General features: G+C 44.1%; 1 protein-coding gene across 3 annotated transcripts; it reads right to left on the bottom strand.

Moving 5' to 3' along the window:
• fndc5a (fibronectin type III domain containing 5a) lies at positions 1-26,639 on the bottom strand. 3 transcript variants are annotated; one of them, XM_031866785.1, is made up of 6 exons: positions 26,533-26,639; positions 8,790-8,905; positions 7,289-7,487; positions 1,084-1,173; positions 722-855; positions 1-372 (listed from the first exon to the last, which is right to left on the bottom strand). In XM_031866785.1, the coding sequence occupies exons 3-6, from the start codon at positions 7,470-7,472 to the stop codon at positions 313-315; spliced, it is 468 nt and encodes a 155-aa protein (XP_031722645.1). In that variant the 5' UTR covers positions 7,473-7,487; positions 8,790-8,905; positions 26,533-26,639; the 3' UTR covers positions 1-312. The 3 variants fall into 3 exon arrangements, with proteins under 3 accessions (XP_031722645.1, XP_031722644.1, XP_031722643.1); XM_031866784.1 differs by lacking the exon at positions 26,533-26,639 and adding an exon at positions 26,067-26,236; XM_031866783.1 differs by lacking the exon at positions 26,533-26,639 and adding an exon at positions 25,340-26,059.
• Positions 26,640-27,974: the final 1,335 nt, after the last annotated feature.

Here is a 27,974-nt window from a genome sequence, read left to right as displayed (position 1 = left end):
GTTTATCTGCAGTCTCTCCACTGCCGGAGCCTAATCTCTGCTGCCCCCCTCATGGTACAGCAGTTATTTAGCATGGCATGGCCTCTGAACTCTACGCCGCGGACTCCACTCTCAGGGCGGCTCCGGCCGGGCCGTTGCCTGACCCTCCGGGGTCATGCAGCCTCAGGCCCCATGCCAAAGCTGAGCAAGCGGTCGCCGAGAGGGCCCACAAGTCCCGGCCTCATCCTGACAAGCAGATGGACTTTAAAAGGGGGAACCGCTTGTTCGTGATTACACAAGGACTTTTGGGGTAAAGAGAAGGCGTCCTGGCAGTCACACCTCAATGATGTTGACGGATGGCATCCTGTTGTTGTTGTTGTTGTTCTTGGGGAACTGCGGGGGGAGAGGAGAGGAAGATGACAGGTCTGAGAGAGAGGCTGGAGTTGCTGCTTGTTTGCAGCAAGAGAGCAAGAGGGAGAAAGATTTGTTTTCTGCACTGGAAATTAATATTATGATATGGGCCTCTGTGCATTGATAAGAAGCCAAGACGTGTGTGTTTGTTATCTGAATGTTGCAAAGTCATGCACATGATGGTGTCATGTGGAAGCACTGTTAAAGCCGAGGTCGACGCTATGATTGTGCATGAAGTGTCGGTGGAAGAAAAGAAATCTATTAGTGGCCAGGATCATTCACCTGCCCGGTGGGAGGGAGGAGGAGGAGAGGGGGGGTGGGGGGGTTATACCTTACTGCGCAACAGCCCCCCCGTCGGATGCTCAGGAGTGCTGCACTCGGAGGAGTTTTTGGCTTTGTCCTTGTTGTTGTTGGGCTCGTTGTCTTTGATTATGTCGTACTGGCGACAGAAGAGAGCGATCACACCTGAGGAGAGGAGAGGAGAGGAGGAGAGAGGAGAGAGGAGAGGAGGAGAGGAGAGAGGAGAGGAGAGGATAGGAGGAGAGAGGAGGAGAGAGGAGGATAGAGGGGGAGAGGAGTGGAGGTCAAACACAAATGAACGCTCATGCTTTTTGTATTTTCTGGTCCTTTCGAGCGAGATCATGACAGAAAATACCGCGTGCGAAAGCGGTGTGATCCTGGTTTGGTCCTCACCTGCCCACATGATGAGCACCACCACGATGATGATGAGCTCCCCCGCCCTCAGCTGGGTGGTCTGGCCCACTTCTTCCATCGTAACTTCGTCTGGAGGAGTCAAGGGGCGACATGTTTAACTGATTGTTGGTGGGAACGGGTTATGATTGACTTAAAAAGTCAAATTCTGCATTATGACTGAAACACAGTGGAGAAATTAGCAAATATTATCATGATTTATCATTGAATGATTTTCTGCAGTCACACTTATATTCATTCAAATGTCCCATCATACTGCCTCACTGTAGAAGAACGGGGTCAGAGCCCCTCATTAACAGCAACCTTTAAAATTCAATTTTCTCTTGATGTTGCCAACATGACCTGAAGTTTGGATGATTCCCCTTTCACACTCAGTTGCCTGTCACAATGTTTTTTTGCATCATGGCAGCCTGTTATATTCCGCATCGAGGTGCTAATGTTTCCTAGTCTTGAGGCGAGGAAGACGAGGAGTTAATTGGCTTTGAACAGCAAAATGCTTCCAACATATCAGCAAAATAGTTTCCTGTTTATTCTCACTGAGTCTAATGACTGACACTTCAAGCACGCTGAGCTTGGAGGCAAATAAGTCAGCATCCCCGTGTTTATGCCACGCTGCTCTCTTGTAATAAGAATTGCCAGGTTGCTCTATCACAGAGCGAGCACACGGAGGCCCGTGCACGATGTAACCGCTTTGCATCAATCAAGAGGTTTGGAATTTGTGACACAGCTGATTCAACATTCAGCCATCAAGCGGTAAACAACTCCTGATGTCCATTTCTTTTCTTTCTTACGGGACAGAACGACAATCATTATTGAAGGAGGGTGGTCAGAAAAGGGGTTGGGGTTATGAAGTTGTTCCTTTGGCTTAGAGACATGGGGTGCATGCCTTAACTTTTTCTCAGCACAAATTCTTATTTTATTTCGGCCTTAAGCATATAACATATGATCGACAGTAATGATCGACATGAAGTTGCAGTTGAGACTCTGTGTCAAACTGTTGCAAAAAGACGTGCAGCCCCGCTGTTGATAAGACTGGAGACAAACTTCTACCAGACAATATGACTGAAGGACGCGGTCAGATGTGGACATGTCTTCATAGTCACGTGTGGATTTGATCTCAGGCCTGTTTGCAGGCTGATTGGATGAAACTTCGATTACAGAGGTGAGATGTGACCGTAAACAACACGCGCGCACAATATGGAAGTGAACAAAAACAAAGCTTCCGGCAGCCAAGAAAAGTTTTTTCAACAAGTTTCAGTTGACGATTTCATTAAAATTCTCTCTTCTACTGAGAACTTGTTGCATCCTGGCAAAGACTAAAGACTGTAAGAACATAAGCTTAATGTTATAAGGTCAGGCTTACAAACTACTTCATGGTCATATTTTTAATTACATCATTGACTTTGTCACTGCACCTTCTATTGATATCTGATCACATAACAAGTACTGTCTCATGTCTCGGCAGGGATATCTGCAAGCAGCGCCCTTCATTAGCTTCAGTATTTTAGGAACTGCTCTTACAACTTTCATACCGTCATAAGTCGATGAATTCTTTAACCTTTGACCATTCGCAGTTATTAACTTTGCTTCTGCTGTGGTATTGGTAATAACCAATCCCATGTGGAGTGAATGGGATCATTTAGTAAGGCACTTTACCTCACTTTAGTTCTCATCGCACATATGGAACAGGAACAGACCCGATTGAACTATGTTTCGCAGTCATTTTTATCCGCTTGGGGTTTCATTGACATACTCCATTTGAGACAGTTGCAGTACGAGGTCTGCTCTCTTTCTTTTAGGATATTGAACTCCCTCACATGGTCCTCAAGGGTTTCACGGCTGTCTCATTCCCTGAATGCTCAGATCTCCGTCTAGACTCTCTCCATCCATAAGGAATGCTGGCTCTCTTATGTCAGCCAGTCTTCACCTCTCCCTATTATGTGTTAAATTGCAGGTGCAGCAACGTAAATGGCAGGGAGCTGAAGCACACGGGGGTTACAGCAGGAAAGTCGGGATTTTCAAAAAAGGCTGACTTCATACAGCCGGGCATCTTGAACTGAATAAACACAGCCAGACACACGTCCTGCATGAGCGGCTATAGAAATGTGATCGCTTATAGCACTGATTCTGTGAGCGCCCGACGGAGTCAAAAGATCACAGAGAGGCAGAACATGAAGGGAATATAGTCAAGGCTTCATCCAGGCCACTGGGGATCCTTCGTACTAGAGCGCGATGGAGGGATAAAGCAATGAAAAGAGTTAATCACAGCACTCGGGATCAATTCTCCGCAGCCTCAATTAAATCCCACCATGGTCTTTGAAGTCGTATGACCATCGGGATTAATATCAAAAGGAGTAGCTCGTGTTTTTTTCTGTGCTTGCAGCAGTCTGCCTGCAGACGTCGGCAGGAATATATCGGGCAAGGCAACGACTCGTAGGAACTTTTTCTTGCACAGTGTGTTGGAAGTCAGGGGCAGCGTAGGGAGCTCTCCTGTCCTTTTGTGCGATGCAGTATGTGACATTTTGGAGGGCCAAGTGTGGCAGGAACCCCACGCTCCAGTAGATTTTTTAGCAACAAGCCATCCTGCGGATCGATTGGCCTCTGTTGCCCAGTATTAACTAATCAAAGCACAACAGCCCGTGTCGCCCGACGCTGCTGCCAGCCGGCCTCACTGGGGCAAACCGGTCAGCTGTAAACACCTCTGATGCACAATGACCAATCGCTAGACAAGGTTGTTTGTTTTAACAGCTTCAGAGTTTAATTCACTTTTAAGATTTGAGCTCGAGAGTTGCTGTTTTGTCACTTTTTATAATCTGATATTTAGTTTGTCGTACTTAAACCCAACGCTCCTACAGATGGAGATCACTATAACGATGGATGGACCGACATTCTGTTTTGTCATCATGACTTCGTAAAGCTTTAGTCATGTCATTGGATCAAATCAATAGAACTATAGCAACAATTTGGCCAATTGTGACCTCCATGACGTAAACTGCATCTTGAAATGAGGTAGTTTTGTTTGGGCTCGACCTTTCTGTAAAGTCTTTCTTTTAATTTGGATGTTTTTCCATGTTTAATAAATTCAGCTTGTCTTATATGTTATGTTAATATTTGATTTATGTAAAAAAAAAAAAGCTGCATGTCCCAAAGTTTCTCTACATTCCACTAGGAATGAATTGTTCGATGATATTTTTAACTAATGTATTTCTTTAACATTCTTTGGCCCATTTAAAGACTTTAGCATCTGTCTTTTGATGTGGCACTTTAAATTTCAATACATATTTACTGCACTTCAGGTCTCCAAAGTCCCAGAAAACAACACTGAGGACATAATGTCTGTGTGTTCGGTGGTAGCTACAGTAAGACCCTGCTGGAGTTTCCAGTCTTTATGCTAAGCTAGGCTACACATGTCCTGACTGAACGCACAGATCCCTCCTCTCATCTCACTCCAGGAATAAAAGCGCATGGGTGTATTCACCAAAACCTTGAGCTTTTTCCTTTAAGGCACCAAAGTCATATAGGATTCTTCCCTCCTCTTTTATGTGGCTGCTTCTGCTTCAGTCGCCATAAAGTGTAAAAGGAGAGTAGTTTTGTTCATCCTATGGGACGTAGCAGAGCTGAGGAGGGATGCTGTCTGGGTAGATATCTCACAGTATTTTATTGCAGCCCTGTTTTAAAAATAGACTTTTGCTCCATCCTTGTTTTTGGGGAAGTTTTCCTGTGGGCTAGGAGGAGAAAGTTCTACGTTTATTAGATCTGAGGAGACCGAGGACCCTTTTGATTCACCATGTTAGTGTGTCTGGTTGTCCAGAGAGTGTACATTTGTACAAAAACACACATAGTAGGCTTTAATTGTCTATTACTACTGACTACCACTTTATCCCATTCTTCTCCTCTCTGTCATTCACTATCTGTCCCCCCCCCCCCACCACCACACACACCCCGCATCTTTCTTGCTTCCTTTGATCTCCTGTATCTTAAACCCATTGTTAAAGGGGAAATTAGATGAAAGATGGAATGATCCGAGCATATCAGGCTCATCCTTTGCTCTTCCTGCTGAGATCAGCATGATATGGCAGAACACAAGGGCCGAGCAGTCGAGTGAGGATGTTGGAAACTTCCCTTTTCTTCGAGAGATGTTCGCCTGTCATATCGGAACAATGGACGACCATCTGTACTGGCAGATTCTCTCTCTGACAATCATCTGCTCTGAAAAGACAAACTTCCTTCATAGTTTTCTCTTTTTGCCTCATTGTGTGCACCAATCCTTTCCAGTAACCATTTAACACTTTTCTTGTCGTCAATGTGCCGAATGATGAGCAGGTGATGTAATTTGTACCGGCTGGAAAGAAAATCATGCAAAAATGAAGCCCTTCATTATAAAAGCCCAACATGTCCTGGCAGATTTGAACAAATCCCCATCTCGCTCTTACAGGGAAATGAACACTCGTTTTGACGGCGTGTCGTGGATCCTGACTTCTAATGACACTTGATTTTCCACTGATTTACAAAATGTTGACACGAGGAACATCTGCTCATCTGTCATCAAAAGGTTCCGCTGTTCCAACGTGGCTCACCTAATTCAACAGACATCCTTGAGCAGGCGGCGCAAATGAGACAGAGAGGGATGTGCAGCGCTGTGAAGTTGTTGTTTTGTAGGAGCGAGGGATGATGAATCACAGGCCTGCTCTCTGTGGACACTTGCTTTGTAAAAACGTATGCATGGTGGGAAACGTGTGGGGGAGCGGGGAAATCTCTTTGCAGTGGATAGGGACTTTCACTCGCTGTGCGTGTGTGTGTGTGTGTGTGTGTGTGTGTGTGTGTGTGTGTGTGCCTGTCAATATGTGGAAATCTTACATTTTTGGGAAACGGATAAGGGAACTGAGGCAGAGTGCTGTTTCCTGTAACTGTCTCTCAGAGGCATCTACTCATTTTTTAAACACTGGAATGGCTCCCTCTGGGTCGCAGCAATGACTTGCTCACTTTAAAGGAATAATTTAACGTTTTGGGAAATGCACTTATTTCGATTGCTGCCACTCTAATGTTTGTAGGGTAAATATGCAGCCACTGCCAGGAGCTGGCTAACGTAGCTTAGCATAAAGACCGGAAGCAGCTAGACTGGGTCTAACTAAAGATAACAAAATCTCGGTGGTGGAATGTTATTAAGGACATTTACTCTAGTACTGTACTACAAATTCAAGGTACTTGGACTTAACTTGCATTTTGATGCTACTTTCTGCTCAGCTACGTCTCAAAGGTTAATATTGTACTTTTTACTGCGCTACATTTGTCTGATGGCTTTAGTCACTTTTGTCAGATTAGATTTTTTCCTCCTCTTACTGTCGAGTGGAAACCACGTACTGTATCTCCAGATATGTTGTATTGAGTGTTTCTGGTAATCTGAAGGATGACGTGTTCCTTTATTTGTTCCTACTTCTGAAGCTAAATCAATTGTTTCAAAAGCCTCTTGGATCACCTTGAACATGCATTGTCGCAAAGCTGAAAACAGGGTTTCCTGAGCCCATGAAAAGTGGACTTTTTAGAGATGCGTGGATCTCACAGAACAGCGACGCAACAAACATATGATGGTCTTATCGAATGTGATACATTGATGTGGATTAGCCCACTGGCCGCCATAACGGAAGTTCTCTCTGGCTCCACACACCCTGGGAAGTATCACACGAGAGATGAGTGTTAAATGAGAGGAAGAATAGATGGAGCAGGGCTTCAGCCTAAAGCACATCGACCCCCCCCCCTCGCAGCTCTGACTGCCTGCTCTCTGTGTCTGATAAATGCCTCTCCTCATTTTGATTTACTGTGCAGTTGTGCTGGGTGCATGCAGGGTGAGGTCGGTAGAGGGGTGTCAATACACAACGAAGTATGGACCCCCCCCCCCCCCACCCCTCTTCAGTTTTTTTTCCCGAGTTACGGTCTGCATGGGGCGAGCTTCAGGAGCACTCTGTTGTGAAATTTCATTTCACGCTTTGCGTGTCTATTGATTTCTGTTGGTCTTTAGACAAAATCAGTCAAGCTATTGTCAAAAGGCCGAGTCCCCTCTGCCCTCGCTGTCTTGAGAAGGACAGAAACAGAGCGAGGAAGTGTGAAGGTTTTTTTCTTTTCTTAAAGTGTGGATATGTTGGATGACTGAGCATCTGTGTGTGTGTGTTTTGTCTTGGTGCCACTTTACCTTTACTCTTAGAGGCCTGAGTCTCGGCCTCCTTCGGCGTTCGGAAGCGCAGGGGTTCGCTCAGCGGGCTCGTCCCAGACATGCTGATGGACTGGACATGCACGATGTAGTCTGTCTCTTCCTCCAAGTCCCATAATGCACAGGAGCGCGTGGTGGTGTTGACTTCCTGGATGAATCGCAGCATGCGCACATCTTTCTTCTGTTGGGAGTGGGACACGGGAGAGGACGGTGAACGTTGTTCACAGCAGGGGGACATGTGTTTTGTGTGCTGTCATCGCGCTCTACAACAGTGGTGGGCATTGACTCACTGAGGGGGCAGTGGTGAAAGAAAAAGGGCACCACCCACTATTGAGAGGGTTATGGTTTGACTTTATATTCACACAATCAGGAGGAGTGTTCAAGAGGCCTTCTGGTGTGACATTATGGCAAAACTTATGTTCGGGAAAGTGTTTAGGGCAGCACCAGGAGAACAGAGTAGTCCTGGTTCAATAAAAAGTATATTACCATATTTGAACTCTGAGAGCAATGCTGCTGTTGTACAGCGCTAGTTCAATATTTTAGGAAATTACATTTATTTGACAGTCTTGCCGCGTGACAGATGGAGAGATTGAAACCACTTTCGTGTCTGTACGGTGAATATGGAGCTGGAGCCAGGGGTCGGTTAGCTTAGCTTAGCATGGAGTAGGGGAAAAGAGCGAGGTGCATTCATGTGCTGAATGCAGCTTCGTGTTTTTCACGCAAAAGCGGCATCGATCTCCTCATCGTTGTAGTCAAATCTACAAATTCAGACAGACAGCATGCAAGTATTGCAACAGTGCAGGTCAGGTTCCTAGAAGAAGAACAAAAAAAACCCTGTATAATGTATCAGCAACAATCACAATATAGGCAGTAGTATATTCCTGCTGATACTTAATTTGCATTTCTGGAAAGAGCACAACGTTGAGTGTTGTTTGCACCTTCGGAACATCACAGTTCACCTCGACAGCATCTCTACTTCCTCTGCACACACGCCTCTGTACCACTGTGACCCACACTGCCCCTGAAGCTGTCCTCCTCAATCACGTCACGTCACTCCCAGCTGCTGTGTACATGTGTGTGTTTGTGTTCATACAGTCACGCTTGTAAAGCAATGCGTTTAATGTCTGTCCTTATGTGTGAACCTGAGTAATGCGTGTGCATGCGTGAGTGAGTTTGTGTGTTTATGTGTTTATGTGCGCACGATGGCAGCATATAATCTCACATTTCACCCGCGTCACAGAGCTGTCAGCGTCTGCTGTTGTCAGAGAGCACCCAGGCAGTCCGACAGGATCCATTGCCTGTGATAATTCCCATAATGCACTCTGACTCTGAGCAAGGGAGCGACACGGTAATGAGAAATGCACATGGCAGCAGCAACAGCCAGTGATTAATTCAATTAGTGTGTGTGTTTGTGTTCTTTATCCACCCTGTTGTCAGGACATTTACATGTATATCCAGTATGTGCTGCGTGTGAGCTGCTCACCTGCTGTGTAATGGCAAAGCCAATAACGGGGTCTCCCTCGGGGATGTCCCATGTCACCACAGCAGAGTTTGCTTTCACCGCTTTGATGGTCACATTGACAGGAGGCGACAAGCTATCTGCAAACAGAGGGAGAGAGAAAGAGAGAGAGAGAAATGAAAGCCTGTTTTATCTTCTGCGGTATGAAGCAAATGAGAAGTCCTGTCGCTCGCAGAAATGGCCAACGAGTAGAGGAGGACAAAACAATGCCTCAGACACTGCAGACTGGATGTATGTGAAAGGGTTGAAATTAAGTTTTAAGAGTTTCAATTCTGTTTGAACAAGTTTGGAAATGGATCGGATGGATTGCCATGAAATGTTTGTGCAGACATTCATTGTGGCCAGAGGATGAATCCTTGCCCTCTCGCACCATCATGAGGGTCGATATTTGTGGTTTTGAGTAAAACGTCTCACCAACTATTGGATGGATTGCTCAGATATTTCCTCATTACCAGCAGGACAAAAGTTCAACGTGTCCAATACCTTTTTGGTTTATGACCAAAGACCTGCAGAGCTTCCCATCAGCCCGGGCTGCACTTTGTGTTTAGGCAGAGGGAGCTAATGTTGGCTAAACTAAGATGGGGAATATTGTGAACCTGCTCAGCATGTTCTTCATCGTCAGTGCGTTTCCATGGTGACATAAGCAATTAGCTCAGAGGGCTGCTCTGCCTAAGTGTAGCCGGCAGGCTTTTATCTGTTTGGCACTCAGCACACACGTTTCAGTCATTCAAAACGTTCCTTTTCAGTATTGCACGGACTTCTAATACCACAGTTTTAATGATGAAGACAGAGCAGCCCAAGTCAACTAGACCATGAACCAATAAGAGGTCAACCAACCATAACTGTGCCAGGGAGAAATAATGAAATCTGTCCGTACTGCACCCTGGATTTATCATATTCTGTCTCTCTGTCTGTCTGTATGAGCTAACCTAATGGCTACAGATATTCAAACACTAAAAAACTTTTATGGGAAAAGCTTCCAATTCTACGCTTGGGTTACTCACCCTAAAACCCAGGTGGACATTACTGCAGTATTTCAAACTAAGAAATAGCATTTTGATTCCAGACAAAACACAACATGTTGCATGACCAAACAACAATTATGATTCCGGAATAAAACTCTTTCTCATTAAAACAATGTGTTCATAGTTGAACTGAATGAAAGTCTTTCCATTGACAAGAAGTCCTCATTAAAGTGTGTCCACTGACCTGTTTAAATATTTTGTGAAGTTCTGCATCAGAGCGGGAAAACAAGTAGGATTAACTTGAAACAGCGGGGTCACAGGCTGCAAGATTTGACAATAATGACTTGGTTTGGTGAAATGATTAAGTGTGAGATTGTGTGTGTGTTCATGACACGTGAACTTTGGTGGCTTCAGCTGCGGCAAAATAAGTCTCTGTAATTACTGTATTACGTGTTGCTCCAGACTGCACAGCACACACCTTGTCAGACATAATGGAGAGAACGGTACACCAAGAGCCTTGCAGTACAGGTGAGACAATCTCCATCTATTGTGACACGAAAGCATGACGGTATGCACCGTGGTGCCAGAGAGGGATCATCGTGTAAATGTAATCAGTCATGACTGCCAAAGTCTGCTCTTGGTTTTGGTTTAGAGGCCTGAGGGGCTCATTAAACGTCATTAACACTGTGAGTGGGTAGAGCTCTGAACTGCTGCCTAATGAATTTCTAAAAGAAAGGCAAGGGAATAATCAATCACTCAATAGAACCTGTTGATTTGAGGATGCTCTGTATAAATTAGGATATGTGACCAAATAAGTTGCCTGAGGAGAGTGCCCAAACAAGTTCAGATATCTTCCAAATGAGGACGTTCTCAATTAGACATTCGTTATTATTCAGTTTTATGGATTTTAATTTCATATGCAACGCTTATTTTATTTATACGCACTCAAATTTGCTTTCTCGCAGTTAGATGACAAGGTATCGATTCATACCACTCTCGTGCCTCTACACTAAACAGCTAGCCTGGCTCTGTCCTGATAGCTTAAGTAGCTTTCGTGCGCTTTTACCAAACAAGACATAATTGAGGGATTAGTGAGCTCCAGAGGTGCCAGTAGAGGGATTTTGTTACCTGTGGACAGAGCCAGGCTAGCGGACACCAAGTCTTCTGAGTCACAGAGGCCTTTTTGGGGTTGATTGATATTTGTAATGTGAACCAGAGGCGAGAGAGATGAATAGGGACGAGGAGAAGCGGTCACTCTCAGCGGTGCCGCTCCTGTGTCATCGACGGGATGTAAATCTATTTCAGCTCACCAAATGCAGTCAATGGGTTATTGAGTAGGTTAACGCTCACTTGCCCTTCAACGGGTACAAATCACACAGCTGGTAATTGCAGGATGATGGGCCGCTGTAGCACTTGCATGCACGCTGACACTGTAATGTACATTCAGAGACATCGCACCGTATCCCAGAGGGCCCCTGTGTTACATCTCCGCCCGCCCGCTGCTGAACGTTTTGATGGATGGCCTGCCCCTGTGTTACATCTCCGCCCGCCCGCTGCTGAACGTTTTGATGGATGGCCTGACTAACGGCACATAACAGGATGGAGACCCGCTGCATCTCATCATCAGCTGGGAGTCTGATGTTTGAGATGGCTTTGCTTTTGAGGGGTGGGTGTTTCGGGAGGACGGGGCTGAGGGGACTGAAGAGTTCACAAATCAAACTCATTAACTCTTGGTTTTTTCGCCCTCACTGTCTTTCTCTCTCTTAATGCAAAAACACACAGTGACCGGTTAACGTCAACCTCCCAACGCCCCTCAGGGAACACATTATTTTCCGTGACTCTTTTTTTTTGTTTGCTCGTTCAAAAACGTTCTTTCAAATTGGAAATATCTATGTTTTCTTTCTCCTCTTTCAGCTCTGACGAGAACCGTGAATAAAAAAGGGACCGTATAGTGATTTACTATTGCACTTTCATAAGGTGGGGACTGGAGACTTGTGAGAACCAGAAAACAATAAATATATTAAAAAAATAATCAAAAATCAGTGCAGCAGAGCTATTTGATATCACAACCTAGAAAGTGTTATATATAGTTATATTATATGTACAAAAACTATAGTTTGTTGTATTTATGAAAATATAGAACACGAATAAAGACAATTCTTGACATTTTACTGCAATTTTACCTGATATAACAATATCAAACTCTTATGAAGAGCTCAGTTTGCTGCAGCAGTTGAGGAATCGCTCTTTGTCGCTCATCTCCAGCATGACACTTTTCAGCACATGCTGTGTGCTTGTTCTGGAAGCATACAGGTAAGCCAGCATCGTTGGCAGTGAAAGCAAATTAATACGTCCACGCAGAGTTAAACTCTCTATTTTCCTCCGTGACTTTTCTTTATTTGGATTTATCCATTGATAGTTTACCGATGGCGGGGGTCTGAAAATCATGATTAGCCGTTCGCGTTCGCAGGGAAAAGCACTTGACAGGGGTAGAGGATTTAACTGCCTGTGGGAATAATTAACATATAAGATTCTGTTCATTCCTGCTTATAAATTATATTCTCTCTGAACACGTTTCTCTTTTTGGAGAGTGTCATGCGATATATTTTCTTCTATCAGCGCAATTTCCCTGTTCTTCTTTATATTTCCTCGTCTCAGCCCGTGTGTCACGGTGTGTATAAACCTCACTCGAGTCAGGAAACTTGTCAGAATACCCATATTTGATTGGCTGAGCTGCATCACCTGATGTGATTTGCAAAGCATTGGTCGGTGTGTTTCCTGCACCGCCGAACAAGTGCCGTAACGGCTGAATAAGAGGCGCCGGTTAAAGTATAAAATCGGATTTAGGTCCTGGGTCCGGAACCGGTCCGCCAGTTAGGGACCCCTGATGTAGACTCAGGGAGCCGCAACAGAGGGGCTGAAGAGCCGAATGCGGCTCGCGAGCCGCAGGTTGCCGACCCCTGTCCTAGTGAGACAGCCAACACGACAGCCAAAATGTCAAAGTAACAAAGAGTAACTGGTATCAGCAACTGTAATGTAATTACTGCATTTCAAATAGTTATTCCTTCCACTAACAGCTTCCACACCAGCCTAAAATAATTCAACCAAATGTGCAAACACAAACTGACTGCACCCTACAGGTTGGGTGTGAAAGCACTGGTGGTATGAGTCAAGCTCAAAAATACACACAGGATCCCACACTCCCCCATAATTCAACTTAATAGGTACAGTACGTTTTGTAACACAGGCTCTCCTGCCTGAGATTGGGGGCTCGACAAAGGCTCCATAAAGCTCCTGCAGAGCCACAGAAGACATGTTCACTGATCTTTAATTTTAGTGCAAGTCTTCAAACGGCTCCATTAGGCTGTGGAGAAAAAAGATGTCAGCTGATTTTGACGTTAACCATGTTGACTACATGAATATAAAATAGTATCTTCCAGAGGGATGGTAGAAGCAGTCTGGTGTCACTCTACCCATCTCTGATCCCATTAATCACATGACATCAGTCTCACCCATGAGACTCTACCCGAGAGGACAGCCGTCACTTCCCACCTGTCAACGCTTCACAATGGCTGCCCACAATCTTTCCAATGATCCAATCACACCACTTCAAAACAAACCGACCACGGTGATCTAGAAGTGCGTCTCCGAGCCGTGGCGTGTGGGAGTCGGTGAAGGCATCAGACCACGTAACGAAGTCCGCGTCCTTGTAGCCGACCGCGGTGAAACTGAAGGGTCATCTCTGCACTCATCTTCATCGTCATCTTCGCCTGCTGCAAAGCCCTTTTGAAATTTGAACTTCCTTTCCCACTGGATGATCTTAGAATAATGATGTTTGCATTGATGTTTGCAACTTTTGAATAATGAAGTAGAGTGGAGCACTTCTTTTGTTTGCAATTATTGTGTCTTCAAGTCTCACCTGGAGGACATACCTTGATCTGTCTGAGACGCTGCGATTAAAGGAAACATATTGTGCTCATTTTCATTTTCATACTTGTATTTTGGGTTTCTTCTAGAACATGTTTACATACGTAAATGTCATTATTTTTCTCATACTGTCTATCTGAATATACCTTTATTCTTCCTCTGGCCTGAAACGCTTAGTTTTAGCGACTGTCTCTTTAATAAGGGTGTGAATCTTTCAGTATTTCATGATTCAATTCAATTTTTATTCTCGGTTCAGTACGTAGGGGGGGCTAACTACAGGGTCCACTCCAGTCCGCTGTGCGCAATTAAGTGCGGAGTGGTAAATTATGGCATGAAAGTTTTTATATATTTGAAAAAAGTCATATCAACTGATTGCAATAATGTAAACAGACAAAGACAAAATGTAACCTTATGCTAAACTTGTACAAATATACACTTTTTACAAAAATGTTTTAAGTATTTCTCGATCCTCCGTGACTTTAAGAATACCAGGTTAAAGTTATACAGAAATAACCTTTTGAAAGTGCCACAATGGACGAGGAACAGCTGATTGGTGAAGTTGAAAGGAGGACTCCCTCAGTCCTGAATAAGGTGGCAGCTGGCTGAAAGGAGATCGCCTGAAAGTTTCCTATTTGCTGTTGGCAATATTGTACGTCATTTCCAGTAAATATCGCAACATCCAACGACCATGTGTTTTCTGTGTAATAACTACAGCGTCTGAAGATATGTCTGATCTGGAGCGCACAGCTGATATGTACATTGTTTGTTGACATGACATATAGTAACGCTTCCTGTTAGGACACGGTGTCACACTCTCTGCGGTCCAGTTCTCTGCCATCATTACAGTTGTTGTTGAATTATTCCTTGTTCAGCTTGACCAAACTTTATATTTCATTTTTTAATGAATGAAAGTGACGTTGTGTGACTCCTGTCATACAGTGCACACAAGGCAGACAGCCGGGGTAGGGCTGCTGTTATTTCTTTCACTATTGAATATTAATTTTGATATTTGAATGCAATATCTAGATTATTTTAAAAAACAGATATGGGTTAGGGTGTGTGTGCACAAGTGTGAGATTTTCAAAGGGAGTTTTTCATAAGTCTCCTTTATATAGGAGACAATGGTAATAAAATATGACAACATGTATATATATATATATTTCTTTTACTCTCCACAAACAAAAACTGCATTACACAACTGAATTTCTTTCTGCATCCCTGTGTTGCATAATGACAATAAATTATCCTTGAATCCTCGAATTCTTGCGACTGCAGGAGATTGTGATAAGGTGGGAAGTAAACAAAGTGAACCCTTCTCTTTGAGTGTCCTCACGTCTCACCGGTTCCCTTTTTGTCTGTCTTTGTCCGTCTCCTCTCCCTCTGCCGAGGGACAACGAGAGCGGACGACGGCCGTGACTGCGGCCCTTAAATATCCACATGTCACGAGAGTCCGCTCTAATGAAACACCAGACAGATGTCTTCATAAACTCTCGCTCATCACGGTGGCACACGGGCCACCTCACGCTGAGAGATGGGGGTGACTTTGAGCCATGACCGATGTCCCTAGTGTGTGTGTGTGTGTGTGTGTGTGTGCGTGTGTCTTTGTAAGCCCATGATGATGATCAGAGTGACAGCTAGTTGACCATCCCATGCTGAGGAGTGTGAAGGGTTGACAGCTCCTTAATATCCCTGTTCATTAGAGAACACACCGGGAGTGACTGTATACAGTCAAGGAGAGACACACACACACACACACACACACACACACACACACAAGGTGAACCATCCTGGTCCATGAAGCCTATCATTATTTAATGAACGTTCTCCTCATCTCTCTGATCTCAGAAAGACAGGATCCCTCCTCTCACACCTCCCCCAGGCCGGCTGCCATCTCTCCTTCCTTTTCTCCTCTGTTTGTTCTGTGTTCACTGCTTTTAGACGGGTGGTATCATATGGTGCTATAAATAATAATAATAATAATAACAATACATTTTATTTATATAGCGCTTTTCATAAAACTCAAAGGCACTTTACATTAAAATCATCATATATAAAAGCAATACACTAAAAACATAAAATACACAATAGTGGTCACACATTAAAAACAGTTTTGAACAGGTGGGTTTTGATCTGTGATTTGAATATGGAAAGTTCAGTGCAGTCTCGGATGTGTATAAAGAACAAATAGCTTGTTTTACCTTTACCAGTTTGTGGAATGTCACTTAAGCCTCAAGACTCAAACCGGTCTCTGGAATTCTTTTCTTTCCAACAATTGTCTTGTTTAATTAAGGAACCACATTTACACTTGTTTTTTTAACATGTGATCTGTTTCTGGAAAACGCACGTTAAAGCTCGGTGTAAATGCAGGCGGAAGGCGAACGCCATTCGGAACACATCTGCAGGACGTCCCATTGTTTGTTGACGGCCAGCTCCGCCTACATACTTTGCATATTGAGATCTAATCACGACGTGGGCAGCATCGAGGTAACAGGGACACTTCATATGAGTTTTAAGTGCAAAAGCCTGTGATCAGATGTCATTACCCAGATATCCCATTGATTGATCTTACGCTAATACCAGGGATAGTGGGGTTAAGGCGGGGACGGATTAACCCACCAGGGGAGGATTGAGCTGTAGGCACACGTCAGGTTTGTCTTTAATTGGAGCGTAATCAATTTAAAATAAAGCTATTCAGTTTTAAATCGGCCGTAGTTGGGAAAAGGACTTGTGTGAATGATAAAAATGAATGACGGCTGAATGAAATGAAGCTTCTTCGGTTTATTCGGACACTTGAACAGAACAGAGCTATCGATGTTATTTGTAACACCTACTTTGACGAGTCAAAAACCTCCGCTGTGAAAAAGACCTATTTGATTGTGAGTTTGGAGAAGTTGCCTACCCACATGCCTCCACTGTGGGGACTTTGGAAATCTTTGCCTGTGCACAGTGTCTGCGAGTGCAACCTGCTCAGCTGCACTACACTCTTGTGACCCACAGTCGGCTGCAACGGTCTGATGCGGCCTGAGCAGACAGAAGGCGCTTTGAGACTGAGAGATCCTGAAAGCTACCGGGGCGGTGCTCCAGCCTCCGCCCGCCCCTGCTGGGAGATACTTGTACCACCTTATTACATCTCTGCAACACTTGTTGATGCATTTCTCTGAGTCAGGCCTCCGGGCTGGCCTCGGCTCCCCGGGATGCTAATGAGTTAGTCCGTGGGCTTGTGAACTAACATGAAAAACTGCCCGTTAGCTACATCATATTCCACCAGCCTATCTGGCGTTTCAGAAGCACAGGCACACGCCTCGGGCGTTCCTTACTTCCTGCTCCTTCATTTGAATCCCGTTGGGGATCACCGTGCAGCTACTAACTCACTTTTAGCACCTTAAACCACTTTAGCTCATTTCACAGCTAACGGTAAGTAAACAGTCACTCTGTATAGAAGGTGTAATAAGCAGCAGGTGCGGGTTATTGTTGGTGCATTTGAAGGAAGGAGAAAAACATAAAACGTGCCGCGGCCATAACGGCTAGAAAGCGCGAGGCCACAGGGGACTTATCGACTGTAAATCAGCGCACGTTGATTAATGCTGCGTGGTCTCGCGCCGCCGCTGCTAACAACGGCGCTGGGGGGGATTACAACTGCTTGCCACTTGTTTCCTCCCGCTAACATGCCATTGAGTCTCGAGGCTTGTGCAAGCTGCGGTCGCACTGTTCTCTCGAGGGGTTAAGCGCACATGCAGCCGGCAGGGCCGCGGCTCCCCTTCATCCATAGTTAATGTTGCATGATAGAGCCATCAGGAGGGTTTTTTGTGCCGATCTGGAGTTTGCCCTTGCATGTGTCAGAGGAGACCTTGACTCATGGCGGCGTCCTTGTGGATACACACACACACACTCACTTGTATACAGAAGTTAGGAGGAGAACAGTATGACACAAACACAAGGCGCTAGTGTGTCTCATTTACAGACGACAACATCTGGTGAATAATGCGGAAGTGCTAATTTGCGTGCACGCATCGGCGCCACACTGTAACGCTGTGTAATGTTTAATGAAAAAGGCATTATGGGAAAATTATCAGAGGCCGCCTACTGTTTCAAAACCCGTCCCACTTCATTTTCATGCGACTGCTTGATATGTTGTGTAAACCACAAAAGACTGTTCCTTTATGAAAGTCCTCTTTTCTTCTTCTTTTTTCTCCCGCCATGTGTTTCATATGAGAGCTTTTTCACCACCTCCTTCTCAGAGGACATCCACCTATTTCATCCTCGATTGACCTCAACGCCTTTTTTTTTTTTCAGACTGTAATGGACACTCTGTACTCAACCTCTCCCTTAGACACACGCACATGCACACACACAAGCTGTTTTTGTCTCACTTTCCTTTTGCTGCTATCGATTAGCCTCATGTTACTCTCACACTGGCTGCCGATAAGATGGTTCACAATGTAAACAGATTCAAAATGGAAGAACTGCTCTGAGGCTGGATTATTGTCTGTTTATGGATTTTAATTTAGGATTAATTCGGGACGTCGACCTTTACCGGCAACAGAGGGCCCGATTGTGCGAACGGGGAAGGCGCATGTGCGTCACGACCAGAGCCCGTGCGTTCTCCGTGGGTCTGCTCACACAGCAGCCCGGCACTATCGGATAATCACACCTACGGGTCTTTTTGTCCGTTCTGTAGAGAAATGAGTTATTTACTCATAGGAAATGAATTTTCCAGCCCCGCTGGGCCACGGGATATGCTGACATGTGGGATTGCTAAATAGAATCTTTCTCCCCCTCTTTCCATCAGATGGACACACACAAACACACACGCGCGCTTTTCTCTAATTAAATGTCAAAAGGCAGGGTATGAAAATCGATGCAGCATTGTGTGCAGAGAGAATGCAGGCCAGCTAATTCATAAAGGCAAAGGAGTGCTGTGAGGTTGATTATTTGAGTTGAGATGGAGGTCCGACGATGCTAAAGGAGCCCACGGCTTGAAAGGGGAGAATGTGAATAATGCTCTCTCTGATTCCTCCATGTTTCACGCTCTCCTGTTGCTGCCAGCGTTCTCTCCGTCTCTCTCGCTCTTTCTCTGGGTTCGTCTTTCTCTCATGTGGCTCCAACGCTTGCACTCCCTCCCGTCTCTGTCTGTCCATCCGTGTCTCTCTCCACTCCTGGCCATGCATGGCAACAAACCCCCAGCGGTCCACATGTGTAATCATGGGCAGAGCAATTCCCAAATTACAGATTCATAAACCATGTCAACCATGAAATTATAGCAGATCAGCATTAATAATGACATTCAGCAACATTGATTTCAATTCATTTAACTAAGACGGGTACATTTTCTGTTGAACTGTTGAAAACAAATGCAGCAATTAAGAAGCAAATTGAAATCAATACCATTTGTAATCTAGGAATTTCTTTACCTCTCCCCATACAGTTTCCTTACAGTATTTATATCTAACTAACTCTATTTGCAATACATGACATGACATGTGGCATTAGTGGAATTGTTGTAGAACACGATGTAAGATACAATAACGATGCAGGAACACGCATAAAATGAGTGTTGATAAATCCTTTGCTCCAGTGCATGCTGGGAAGGCTTTCACGCATGCGCTTTTGAGACGCTAATATCTCAACTGTCGTGGATGATTTTCTCGTCTTTGTCTTCCTCTCAGCTGTCTTCAGGGTCAGGCAGAACCCTCTAGTTGCTACGTAGAAAAGGATCTCCGTGTCTTGTTAAAGGTTTTCAGGGAGCCTTACTGGAATAATCTGATTTTCTCAAGTTTGATACACTGTAAAACCCTTTTATAATCCATCTACTGTGAGTGATGAGAGTTTTTTCGCTGTGAATTCAGAGTTAAAAAGATGTATGTTGGTGACTCACGGGGCGATAGGGGAAGTGAGGAAACTGCTTTTGTCCAAAATGTTTGATTTGAAAGGGTAAGGGTAGGCCGAACCGAGTAGAAAGCTCAGCAAAAGAAATATACTGTTACTGTAAAGGTCATCAACATTCTTTATGCCTTTTATCAAACCAACTGGAGCGTTTTCAATAATCATAAGAGGGCCTGTTTCTGAACAGGGCCCAGAGTTTATAGGAGATTCATCATTTTTATGCAGCCAGTATAGGATTTTCTGGATATATAACATGCCATAGAGTACTCGCATTTGATTAATACCAATTTTCTTGATTGTGCGGAGAAATCCCTACGCCCACATTTAAAACTCGTTTTAGAAATGCTTTGATAAATGAGGCATCGGGACAAAACAAATCCCAGAAGACACACTCCTGCAACCATAAATGAGTCTGTGACACCTTTCACATGTACGTTTTTTGACATTCCCTCCACACGGCAGCTCAGACCCCCCCTCCACCTGCACACATTCAGTCAACAAACTGCGTCAGTCTTTTGGCATCATCATCTCCTTCTCCCACAGGCCCGGCGTCCAGATGATCGCAACAATCTGTCCTCTAGCGTCTGTTTCATTCCATTTTAGGCAAAAAACAAAACCCTGGTTGCATAGTTAAAGAAAAGCTTCCAAGTCAAATTAAATCAAAATGAAAATAATTCAAATCAGATTTATTTTCTTTTTTTCTTTGTGTTTCCTGTTGTTTGTTCTTAATCCTTGTGTTGCCACCAGATCTGAAAGCTTAAGAACATAACATATGAGCCCTCCAGCCAATGGCGAGCTCTCTAAGAGGCTCTTTGAAGCGAATAAGTGGCTGACACTCAGCAGTATACTGGCACTTATGTAAGACATTATAGAAATGCACTCTCATCTCGGTTCTTTAAATTCAGCTTGTCAGGTGACAATTAAAACGTGACAGGTGAAGACGAAGATTAAGTTTATGAGTTAGTTGTGGCTTAATCTTTGCTTTCTAAAGCTCGGTCTGTATTTACACACAGATCTACACTTGCACAAATACCTGTATACATGCAGCCCTGTGGCTTGTTCAAGTTTGAAGACAAATACTAAAATGAAGTACAGAGATGTGCATAAAAGTATAGCCCTGAATCATATGTTACATCCTATATCTAGAAGCCAAATGTCTTAAGTTGCACCGCTGTGAACTGATATTCTTCCTCTGGTTTTTGAGGTTGAATAAAAGATGTTCAGATCGTGTGATTTGGGAGAAGTGGAAAGTGACTCTTCTGTTGTATGGTACAAAGGATGGTGATTTAGGAGTGTCCATCTCTCATGAAATGGCTCGACAAAGCCCTGAAACATTCTGGCGTGCAGACGATTGTTCAATTTTGATTCAACTTTGAATTGTTTTAGTTCCCTAACTTCGTCTGAAAAGAAACCAAGATGGACTGTTGTCACAGTGCATATTCTTTCAGTGATTTGTGGATTTTGAAAATCTGATCTTCTAAAGGTTCTTTATATCTTTAACTTATTGTTTTATTTTAAAATGTATAAGCAGCCATTTGGATGTGGCTTATATGATTTTGCGGTGTCTTGTGATGACACGATAATAGAAAGTTACGAAAGTCACCAAACACGCTGGAGTTCTACCGTTGTTGCATGCAATTGCAACATGATAAGGTATTTCCCTGCAAAAAGACCCCAAATCTGATGCAACATGTTAGTAAGAAGAAAAGGCTGTGACTATGCTGTGCACTGTGATAAGCTTAAAAAAACTAAACATGCAGTTGACTGCTTTAAAAAAAAACAACTTGCGAACAAGATTACGAACAGCTAATAATGACAAACAGCTAATTGTGTTCGCACAATTGACTAGAGGGAAACTAATGAACAGATAATCACATGCACTTACACACAATTTTTGCATCCCCCACATCTCTTACATTGCGCACACACACACACACCTCCCATCCTTCCGTTGCCATGTTAAAGTGCCTATTCAGAGGGAATAGTAATGATTCCCTCCAATCAGGAGGCTGCCCCAGGTCTAAAGGACTCCCATTTGCAGCAGCGCTGCATTTGGAGGATTAGAAATACACCACAAGACACCGCTGTAGTTTCCAACGTGCACAGTAAAGCTAACGATATCATCGTTTCAGTGTCCTGCAGACTGTGTGCTTATTGTCCGACTAGTGCTGCGATATATGTCGATATTACATTCATCGTGATATGAAATATAGACTTAGATTTTGGATGAAGTAATATGGCATAATTGTTGTCTTTTCCTGGTTTTAAAGGCTGCATTACAGTAAAGTGATGTCATCTTCTGAACTCTAGCTGTCCTCTCATTTGCCTCTATACCACTTAGTCGTTCTATCCACATTACTGCTGATTATTCATCAAAAGTCTCATAGTGTAAATATTTAAAGGTACCAATGGGCAACTTCTGATTTTTGCTTTTCTCCATACTGCACAGCCCGCGACACTGACACTCGTCTCATTTCAGGAATGTGATATAAAAATAAAAAAACTGCCATCTGGAAACACTAACACGAGAGACCCGAAGGCTGTTTTTTCTTTTTAAATGAATAATGCACCGTGTTCCGTCTGCAGAACAATCCTTAAGGCGAAAACAAGTGTGTTTGATAAACAACCGTGTGTGTGTGTGTATGTGTGTGTGTGATAAATAGCTGCCTCTGTATCTCTTTGACTGACTGGCTGTCCGCTCAGAGATTTAACTCGTTTCTTATTCGATGGTAATTTGGTGAAGATGGGTCTTTTTTGCAAACGTTGCCTCTCCCAGCTGTGGCCTCTAACTTTTCTCTAAAGGCAGCTACATTGCTCAGCGCTTGACACATAATATACTGCTACTCCCAGCTAATGTATCGCCTTGCAGGTGGTTGCCAAAGCGTTCCTATATTTTACAGCATAATAGATAACCTCTGAGCTCTTGAAAGACTTGCGATTCCTCCATTATTATGAGCGCTTCTCAAACAGCCTGGAGCCTTTCCACCGTTTGCATCACTGTTCAGTTTGATGATTGATTCCGTTTTTTTTTTCTCTTCTTTCTCCAAACTGTTTTAAGGCCTGAGGAAGTCTGCCTGCGAGGATTTATGGCCTCATTTATGTGAATGTGTTAGAGAGTCGATTTACATTTTAAATGGAAACATTACCTTTCCTTTCCCCCGGATCAACGGGCTGTTTACGAGTCACTGTAAACACAGACACAGTAAAGATGTCATCGTAGTGTACATTTTATGGTGCCTGCCAGTAGTCTCCGCCTCGACATCGATTTGGCCCGCTTTTCCTGGCGGAGGTGTCTGACGGAGTCCTAAAATAATTTCGAATCGACTTGAATTGTGAATCCAGAAGGAGTGCAGTCACTCTTCAGGCCATCATTTATTATTGAAACAGCAGTTGACACAACTCCAAAAAAAGGCCTGCGATGAAGCGAATGAAGTTTGCTCTGTTGTCATGGAATGCTCAATGGTTATATCTCCATTTTAGCACTTTAAGGACTTTTTATTCTTTGGCAAACAACAGGGACTGGAGCACACTAATTGATTTTCAGCTTTTAATAGCTCAAACACACCAACGTTTCGACACCACTGTGTCTTTATTAGTCAAAAGGGACAAAGACTTAAAGGGATAATTCTGATTACTTGATATGGGGTTCTATGAGGTATTTACGGGGGAAGCAGCTCAATGTTATTTTAGCCAACTAAAAAAGAATCTCAAATCTATATCTGTTTAAGTGTAGCTATGTAGAATATATAAATAAATATAAACATGTAGTCAACCTAGAATAGGTGTATAACTGTCATTGGACAGTCTGTTGACTGTCGGATTTCAAATGGGGCCCTCTCTTATCTGGACATCTCGTCTGGGTTTGCTTGATGAAGATCATTTGATACGAGCTAAAGCTCCAGAATGGACCTTTTAGGCGAAGTCGACATTTAAAGACATCACTGTAAACCAGTGAGCACATGACGACTGATGCAACCTGGTTCTTTGTATTCTGAGCTGAAGCGAGTTCTTCTGTCGACACTTGGCCACAGAGCTGTCGTTGACTTTTATTGTGTTTTCACTATACTAGCGTCCTTGTAATGTTGTTGAAATCAATGATTAAAGGTGATAAGTTAATACTTTGATATAATCCATTAATTAAGTGTGTAAATGCTGCTCATAGTCTTAAAACACACTCATGTAAGCTGACATTTTAAGTGTTTAATGTGTGTCTCTAATTGTAACTCTACTAATAACACATCTATAACTGGTGTACAAACAGATTTGATAACATATAACAGTTGGAATTAAGTAAATGAATCATTCGTACATGTTTGTTATTAATTTGAACGCACTAAGGACTCATTTGTATGTGCAATCTTATATCATTGTGTATGTTTATGTTGTACGGTGTTATTAAGCATTACTTAACTGGGTAATATCAGTTACCGATATTTCAAAAGAGGATTAACAAACACTTACAAATGGATATAACAAAGCAATCTAAGCTTACGGTTAGTGTGTTACGAACCACTTATGAAGTGTTAAATACGGGCAGTTAAAATGAAGTGTTGCCAATAGAAAAACTAGAAGGTGCAAAAATACACCTTTTTAAAAACAAGACGGTCTTGCTTGAATGAAAGAAAACAAAATTGTATTATTCTCAAGTGCTGCCTATAGTGGACAATCGAAATATAGCAACTGACATCAGTTTACAGCTTACCAGTAAAAATGCTAAGGGGCTAAAGTGGATGTGTGTGCGTGCGTGCGTGTGCGTGTGCGTGTGCGTGCGCAAGAGAGAAGAGCAGCACGGTGATCCAATGCCAGTGAGAGGATGCCGAGCAAACCAGAGTTGCATTTTTGATGGCAGGAGGGAAGTGAGGCACGCCATCGCAGTGAGTGGTCAAAGTGTGAGTGTGTGTGTGTGTGTGCGTAGTCTGTGCTGTAAAAAGCACGTTTTTATAGATGCACTCATACAGTATTTGACATCAGCACACACACACACGCATGCAGTCAGGCACAGCATGCATTAGTGGCGTTATGGATCTATGTGAGAGGACCACTGTGGCTCCTAATCCAATCATGTGTTTCCAATGGCCAGCGGCAGTTCGTTACAGTGTGGACTAAACGTCTCATATTGATCCGTGGTCAACAAATGTTCATACAATATTCAATTATTCACGTTGACAAAGAAGCTCAGGTCCACATTGAGCCTGTGTGTGTGTGGCAGATTATGGTACTTGCCTGAAATGAGATTCAAAGGTCAGTGTGGCTAACATCAAACACGCACACACACGCACACACACACACACACACACACACACACACACACTGCTTTGAGGCAGACAATAACATAGTTTGTTACAGGTCATTTCAGCCCCACTCACTTGATCAATCAATCCACCTGACAGCTGTCTGTGCTGCCATGGCGCTCCCTCAGGTGTGAATGCTCAAATATTATTTGATTCCTTTTTTAGATGACAAACACGGAAATGCCGGCGAACACAGCTATAGCCTTCATTTACCACAAACACATCAGACTACGCAACGTCTCACAACAATATCGGTTGCAATCTAAAGCCTGTAAAAATCCAGCTCCGTATGAGACGGCGGTATTTTCCACACTCTGCAATCCCTCCATGGTTACCTTTTTTTAATAATGATAATAAAAACCCCACTCTGTGAGCCGCTGCTCCAAAATGCAGCGGCTCACAGAGCAGAAAACCTCGTCCGTCCAAATGCACATGAACAGAAACTTACCCGCTGTGACTCGAGGGACGCAGAGACAGCTGAGGACGAGCAGGGGGACAAATCTCTCCATCTTTCTAACGCTTGCACGACGTGTGGTCCCATTTACAGCCGAGGACGCTGCGTTATAAACGCCGGTGTGCCGTTGTGGCGCCGCTCGGCGTTCTCGTCAGTTCATGCGTATCGTCTCGACTGGGGTGGTGGAGGTGGAGACGCGGGGGAGGAAAAGGTAAAGGGGACAGCGACCGGTCTGTCGGGCGGCTTTTCAGCACCTCGAACAGCGCTCCAGGCGTCACCTCCGCGCATTCAAATGCCTCGCATGTGCCAACGGAGCCACGGACGGCGCAAACGGAGACCGGAAACCAGCCAGTGAGTCATATAACCTGTCGACTGTTGTCGAGCCTGTCCGCTGTTCACATGCGTCTTCGGTCCTCCAGCTGTGCACCCCCCAAAAAAACTCCCCGATCTGCTGATGATGATGCTGCTGGTGATGGTGGTGGTGATGCTGGAGGTGGTGCTGGAGCGCTTGCTCGGCTGCTGCAGACCGAGTGAAACGTGCTGGCTTTGTCTATATGAGCGTCTGGACCGTCCCTGCCTGCCACACTGACTCCTTCACGGTGACAGACAGACAGACAGAGAGAAGAGGGAGGCGGCAGGACGTTCAGGACAGCCGTCCTCAATAAATCATAAATGTCGGAAAAAGTGGAATAATGAAACTTTGTGGATTTTCTATACTTACAGGCCTGCCACACTGATCCCATTGTTTTCATATTGTTCCATTGTTATGGCTGACTTTCCCCAGAGGCTGGCCACCAGAAACAAAACCCAGCCAGTCCAGCTGGTCCAATGCAAACTTGTCACCAATAAAAACAAAAAGCCCCCCCCCCCCCCTCCCTTGATCGGCTACTGTCTCTTTCGCTCTCTCTCTCTCATCCTCCTGCTTTACTTGCCCACTTGCTGAGCCGGTACTCTGAATTATTGCTGCCCACTCATCCGCTGAATATGCATACACTGGCCCACGCAAAAAGTCTCTGTGGCGCTGCTTGCAACCGCTTTTCTCCCCCCCTCTCCATTTCAAAAACAAACATGCACTTGACTTCGCCGCTGAGTTGACCCCCCCTCCCCTTAGTTGTCCCATTGTTTCAGAAGCACAGAGAGCGCATGATGAAGCGAGTGAGGAAGTGGATAAAGTCTGCATACAGTACCTGATGGTTTCCCTGCAGCGCGCTGTGCACTTGAAGCATCCCGGGATAATATGTGTGTGTGTGTTTGAGTGTTGGGGGAGTGTCAGTCCCCGAGTCAAGAGAGACCAGCACTGTCCCCTAGCTGTGTCCCCAAGAAGTGTTTGCTTCACCCCGCTGTGTGCCTCGATTCATAGCCGGATGCCTCTGACGTGCTTCTGAGGAACACTGGTGGTGGTGGAGGTGGAGGGGTTATTGGGGCTGCTTTGTTTTTTTTTTGTTGCATGTTTCGCTCTCCTGTAGGCTACTGCTGCTCTCTCCCTCCATCTGTGTGTGTGTGTGTGTGTGTGTGTGTGTGTGTGAGAGGGAGAGAAAGGGAGAGTAAGAGAATTTGTCCTGTACAAACCACCTCTATCACCGCCATAATGTATCCACGAGCTGCAGCAGCAGCGGTGGTGGGGGAAGTATTCATATCCTTTACTTGAGTTACAGTATTCGTGTAAAAATACTCCTTTTTACAGGTAAAAATCCTGCACTAATAAAAGCATGTTTCAGCAGCACAATACTGCAAGTATCAAAAAATACACGTGTGCTTAATGCATAAAAATGTCCTTGTTAGGGTTATACTACTATGTATTATAATAGGTTATATTGCTGAGATGTGTAATCGATGTATTTGGTCGAGGTGGAGCTACTTTTGACAGTTTCATATCATTTTTTGTAATTTGAATTTGTACCACTGGATCATATTTTATATACTGATCATATGCATTATATGTAAAATCTTTTAAAAGTAAATAAAGACGTTGAAGATGATACTGACTGAAATAGCCGGATCTGGTATCGGTGACAATAGGCCGATCTGCTGTCGGATACCATTATTTTAAATGGCAATTCAGTAAATTCTCATCTATATATTTACTTTTTTCACGTTTTTGTTTTACAAAGTCAGGAGAGCAATGTTTGTATCGAGCTTGTTGTTGAATGATAGTGTCTTCTACACAGAGAGGCATAATGCTTATTAATTAATTAAACGCTGGTATCGGATTGGTAGCAGGTATCAGCTGATGCCCAAAGTTCATGTATCGGGACTGAAAAAGTGGGATCGGTCCGTCTCTAGTAAAAACTACAATGTTTTCCCCTGAAATGTGGAGGAATGAAGTGGCAGGAAATGGACACAGGCTGCTCAAGTGAAGCGCAAGTACCTAATTCTTTCCCTTTTCATACTAATGCACTTGGAACATTGTCACGGTATTCGTGTTTTTTTAGTGTCAGCTACAGTAGCTAAGCTAAATGTTGCCCTTCAATGAGGCCCTCAGTGTTACACCCATATCATTTTGCTAAACTTTTTGCTTCACATATTGTACATTCTCCAGAACCATTTGGGCGCGATTCAGAGAAAAATAAAAAGTGAACATTATTGTTGGCGCCAAGACTCGCCCGGTCGCCGCCCCCTCACTGCTTCG

The sequence above is a fragment of the Anarrhichthys ocellatus genome, unplaced genomic scaffold (assembly GCF_004355925.1).
Source record: "Anarrhichthys ocellatus isolate YVR2014 unplaced genomic scaffold, GSC_Weel_1.0 scaffold36, whole genome shotgun sequence".
In the NCBI taxonomy this organism is placed as follows: Eukaryota; Metazoa; Chordata; class Actinopteri; order Perciformes; family Anarhichadidae; genus Anarrhichthys; species Anarrhichthys ocellatus.
This window is presented reverse-complemented; position numbering and strand designations above follow the sequence as displayed.